General features: G+C 50.7%; 1 protein-coding gene across 1 annotated transcript in view; it reads right to left on the bottom strand.

Moving 5' to 3' along the window:
* LOC138176554 (mucin-5AC-like) overlaps window positions 1-5,230 on the bottom strand; it is a gene marked incomplete at its 5' end in the record, with an annotated part of 10,437 nt that extends 5,207 nt beyond the window's left edge. Inside the window, 7 exons of the mRNA XM_069107334.1 lie at window positions 602-780; window positions 1,387-1,597; window positions 2,027-2,210; window positions 2,776-3,026; window positions 3,688-3,865; window positions 4,534-4,778; window positions 5,144-5,230. Of these exons, the coding sequence (XP_068963435.1) occupies window positions 602-780; window positions 1,387-1,597; window positions 2,027-2,210; window positions 2,776-3,026; window positions 3,688-3,865; window positions 4,534-4,778; window positions 5,144-5,230 (1,335 nt within the window). The remainder of the gene's footprint in view (window positions 1-601; window positions 781-1,386; window positions 1,598-2,026; window positions 2,211-2,775; window positions 3,027-3,687; window positions 3,866-4,533; window positions 4,779-5,143) is intronic.
* Between the last annotated feature and the right edge of the window lie 154 nt (window positions 5,231-5,384).

Here is a 5,384-nt window from a genome sequence, read left to right as displayed (position 1 = left end):
TTCAGTGGAGCCCCCCAAGCCCACGCCCTCAGTGGAGCCCCAGCCCAGTGCCCTCTACCCAGCTTGTGATATTCCTACACCAAGCCCAGCTGCAGAGCTCTCAGCCCCAAACTTGTGCCACAGCCAGAAGCATTTTCCTCTCCCCACTCCCCCAGTACACCATGCTTGGTCAGAAGTATTGGTTCTGCCATTTCCTAGTCATGAGAACTTGGTCATTGGTTTTCCCTGTCTGTAAAACAAGGGGGCTGGACTCTGATTTCTGATCTTGAACTCATCGCCACATTATATGTGGTGGCAGCTATATCCCACATATCTTCATGTTCTGGACTCATGTCCAGTACTGAAGGACTGAGTAAGAGATGGGTAGGCTTCTGGTATGGGACAGACAGGTGGACTCAGAGTCTAAGACTGACTTGGCCATCATAGACCTTGTGACCTTAGACAAGTCCCTTCCCTTTTCTCTGAATGGAGGGGATTGGACCCAACAGTCATTAGGGATCCTTCCCCCTTGTATCCAGTGATGGGATGAACTTTCCAAGCCTTCCACCTTTCCTTGGGCTCCATTTTCCTATGCTTGGCCCGAGGAAGAGAGCACACTCACCACATTGACCCTGGGTCTCGCGCCTCCAGTCGATGCACACGCCTTGTGCCGCACAGAGAGATGCATATAGCTCCAGGCCTGAGCACCACACCTTGCCATCAGGAACATTACAATTGTCAAACACACAACCCTTAAAGTATGGCTCTGGTGGCACGACATGATGACATGACTCAAAGACCCTTGGACAAGAGGAGACAGAATCAGCAGATAGCGATGTTATGGCGGTGCCCAGGCAACCTGGACTGCTGTGGTCCTGGGCCAGGCCAGGCCGAGGGAGCCAAGCCACGGGGGCCGAATGCCTCTGCCTCAGTCTACATGTGTCAGACTAACTTCAGGGCTAGAACTGCAGGATCCTCCAACAACATACTTCCCCCTCTTCCCTGCCCTGTTCTTTCTAAGCATCTCCTCAGGACCATCATGGTTTTGATTCATCCCCCCACTAACCGGTTCCCTTCATTCTCAATAAACCCTTTCAAGCCTCACCCTAACACATAGGCGAGATGCCTCTGAGACTGAAGTTCATGTAATCTCAGTGATCCCTATCCCCCCCCCACTCCCATGTAGTGCCCAACCGTCCTCCGCACCATCTACAGACCTCCCTTTGGAGACCGCTGGTCACGGGGCTCACTCCCTCACCAGACAAACCACTCCGGCTGCGGAGCCCCGGGTTTCTCAGGGCTCTTTCCCAAGGGGAGCTGAAGCTGGACACCTGCTCCTAGCTCTGCCTGAACGCGCACTGAACCCTTCAGTCCCCAAGTTCCTTTCTGTGCTCTTTGCTTTCTTACTTGCCAGTAATCAGTGAGCAGAGATGAGAAGACGGGCACAACTTGGGTGTGGTGTGGGGAGGCATCGTGGGGATCGCGGTGGCGCGTGGTCCATTGCAGTAAGGCTGATTGGGCACATGGTACTTCCAGGAACCAGACATTTCAGAGCAGGAGGATACAACCTTCCCATTAGGCAGGCGGCATTCGTCTCTCTTGTCATTGGTGCATGTCCCTGCAGAAGAGCGTGTAGTGTCACTAAGAGCCCAGAAGAAACCTCCTCAGGCTGGTTGTCTAGAGGCAGCAGGACCTGAAGGGAGTCAGCCCTGTGAAGGAATCCAGGACACCTGGGTCCTGACTCCATACCACCACAAGCCTCAAGCAAGTCAATTTGCTCCAGTTACCCTGTCTTATCTCTGACCCTAGAAACAAAATCAGGATGATGTTCCCATGAGGGCTTGAGCTATTAGTTCCGTGACACTTTCTTGGAAAGGTGAAGGCATAAAGTGTCAGGGCCTTCTCTCTCAGGCTGTGCCCATATATGTACTCTAGCCATACTGGCTGCCCAAGTCCAGCCAGATCCCTCATCAACAGAGACCCCCAGGTCTTTTTCTTCCTTTGGGGGCAGGCACATGGATGAGACTGTGAGAGCCTGGACACTCACCACACTGTCCTTCCGTGTTGTTGGCAAACTTGGTGAAAGGCACCTCCACTGAGAAGAGCAGCCCACTGAACATGACTTGGACGCCAATCTCCGGGATGGTGACAAACATCTTGATGCCCAGGGTGGAGATCACAATGCCATCTTTCTTGAACCCTGCACTGACAGTCCTGTTGTTGAAGATAATCTGGGGACGGGGCACAGTTAACAACAATGGGTCAGAGGACCTGGTTCAAGTGCAGATGCCCCATGCCTCCCAATGGACAGGGTTCCTCCCCCAATGCTGGCTCCTCTACCTAATTCAAACACCTCCAGGGGAAAGGAGCAGGACCAGAGAGCCTGGTAGGCTGCCCATGCTAGCACACGTGACCCACTTGGTTCCGCCACCCTGACCTTAGGAAAGGGGATCTGTGTGGGCCCTTTCTGACCATTGTCTCACATGGAGCCTCTGGCAGAGCTTTCAGGGGCCCAGACTCAGCTCCTCCCACAAGGAGAGGGAGGGGGAAGGGAAGGATGAACCACCGTTTGTCTCTTGCTCTTTTCTTGGTGGTTTCTGCTATGTCACCAGGCATGTGCCCTGTTGAAAGTCCTGCTTGCTGGGCATGGCTATACCCTCATACTGTGTTCTGAGCTGGGACCCCCTCCTGCCTCCCATTGGGAGTCCAGGACACTAAGAAGCAGCTCAAATGAACAGGCAGCAGCAAGTCCTCTTGCATGGCTGGGATCTACCCAGGGAAAAGAAGGCTGCCCACCTCATTCTCCATCACTCCATGGACCGAAGTCCGGATGAGCACAATGTGATTGCCTTTATACTCGACAGTGATTGACCGAGGGCAGGACAGGCCATTCTGGGCATCACAAAAGTAATTGTCGATGAGCACCCGGAAGTGGTCGTAGACAGGGCGGATTTGCTGCACTAGCACATAGGTGCAGTTGTCCAAGAAAGTGTAGTAGATCCCATCAAAGGTGATGTAGTGAGGATCTCCCCAGCCGCTGCACACACCTGAGAAGAGGAGGAGGGGTAAGGAGGCCTCAGCACCCCTTTATGATGAGCTCGTGCTGTCCTTCAGGGGCATGAAGGACAGAGGAAGGGAGACAATTCTGCTGACTGGCATTTGTTCTGGTGCGCACAGTGAGATGGTCGTAGTCCAGGTAACTTTCCCTTGCCATCGGCCAGGCTCTCTCCTGACACATAGGTCCTCTACACAATCCTTTAGCATCCAAACACAACATTCCTGGCTAGGGTAAGTTCCTGTGTGCCCCACCCTCCGGGCAGATGAAAACAAGCAGCAGGTCCCCTTTCCTTTAATCCTTCAAAGATTCAGAGACCTTGCCTCAACGCTCTTAGCATCAGCCAGAGCAATAACTGGGATTTTTGAACCCAGGACCTGCTTCTGACACAAATGATACCAGGTACATTCTATTTGAGGGAAGGTGGGGAAGAGCTGCCTCTACACATAGCCAGATTTTTGTCTGGTGGGTGCTACAAGGGGAGGGGCAGCAGGGCATGGAATGAGAGATTAGCTCCCTCTTTGGTTAGTTTTTCTGGCTAATTAGATACTAAGCTCTGCTGTCTGTGTGCTGCTGAAAAGCCATAGCCACCTTGATTCAGCACCCTGGACACCTCCTCAGCTGGGGCTCCATTCACCCAATCACTCACTCACATTGACACTCATAATGGTAGCAGCAATGATCATCGTCATCATAGACTTTCACAGGGGGGTAGCCATTGGCACAGGACACCGCCTTTACCGCAGGGCAGCTCACAGGAGTGAGTGTGACCACATCGTCACCCTCGCAGGTGGCTTTCTTGCACTTGTGTATGAACCAGGTCTCTCCTTTCTGTGAAAGAAAGGACACAGATTTGGAAATGAGATCTTGAGGCTCAAGTGAAGGCAGAGGAGGGGATGGGGAGAGTAACCCCTGTGATTCCCTGAGGTGATCGACTAGGGGATTCTTGTCTAGGCTTCTGTGCAGAAAGGAAGGCACTAAGCCTTGCCTCATGTTTCCCCTTCAGAGAAGGGACATAATGGCATCAATAAGTTTGTGGAGGTCTCTAGAAATCAAGTTACACATCGCACTAGTAGGTCATCTCTTGTATTCCAGGAGAGGAGAGGAGCCCTTCCTGTGGATCAGAAGCATTTGCTGTTACCTTTGGCTCCAAGTTATACCTGAAACCCTTTCCAGTTCCAACTCACCTGCTCTGAGACAATTGCCACACCTGTGTCTGTGGCCCTGGCCTTGCCCTGCAGATGACTTTTTTTCCCTCAGGTGTTCACTCATTACTTCTAACACAGCATACTGAAAAACTACCATTTTCCTCAAAGCCAAATTACCCTTTCTACTTTCCTATTTCTTGTAATGCTCTCCCCAGAAACTCCAGCTTGAAATTGTTGAATAATTTAAGAGAATTTTGGAAAATTTCTGCATCCAACCCTCAAAACCATCCCCCCAAAAGGTCAATCGCTGCTGTACCAAAGGAGAAAAAAGGCAAAAGACATGCAACTAACCTTTCTGGGTGGTACTGCATTCAAGCAATCTCTTGGCTTTCTTGGTGTAACAGGAGAGAGAGATGAAGATGCTGATGGCACTCTGGTGCTGGATGTGGATGCAGCTGTGGATGGTGGTATGGACGGAAGTGGAACAGGAGCCGAAGTGGGACAAGGTTCTGCTCTCCTTATCACACTACAGTCTTTGTCGCAAATGGCAGAGTAGCAATTCCCTGCGCTGTCCGACTGGTGGTATATGGGAGTTCCTATGGGACAAAAATCAAGCTTTAAATGGAGGTGTACTGGAGAAAGTAGCTGCAAAGTTCATTGTCCTTGATCTTGTTGTTACTTCTTCGTTAACTATTTGCTTCATGTTTGTACAGCTGTGAAAACAAAGAGTCCAGCAAAGACAGGAAATGGGGTAAATCACAGGAATTTCATAAGATGGCATAGGGCTCTATGGCCATTTGAAGTTATTCTGTAGCTTCGAGGGAAGCCATGGAGGTAAAGCAAGCAAAGTAGGCCACTGAGATTCCAATGAATAGATGGATAAGAGTAATGGAACTGAAGGTACTGGGGAGGATCAGAAGTAAAGGGAAGTAAGAAATGAGGATCCTTTATAAGGACTTACCAGATTGATAGACTTTCCCAGACAAGAAACAATAACAAGATGAAGTTGAATGTGCAGACAAGGTGGTGAACACGGTAGAAACATGAACTGGTGGGAACACAGTGGATGAAGATGAGGTTGTGGCAAATGTATTCCTGGAAAAGACTGGTGGAAAAATTGAGCTGGGCAGGGGTGAAAGACAGGATTCCACTGGTTCACAGCAGAGGACACGAATCTCATAGTTGAAACACATCTTGAATTT

The sequence above is a fragment of the Petaurus breviceps genome, unplaced genomic scaffold (genome assembly GCF_028583685.1).
Source record: "Petaurus breviceps papuanus isolate PSGF00001 unplaced genomic scaffold, PetGlider_PUasm1.0 89917, whole genome shotgun sequence".
Taxonomy (NCBI): Eukaryota; Metazoa; Chordata; class Mammalia; order Diprotodontia; family Petauridae; genus Petaurus; species Petaurus breviceps.
The sequence above is the reverse complement of the archived record's forward strand: the minus strand, read 5'-3'. Positions and strand labels throughout refer to the sequence as shown.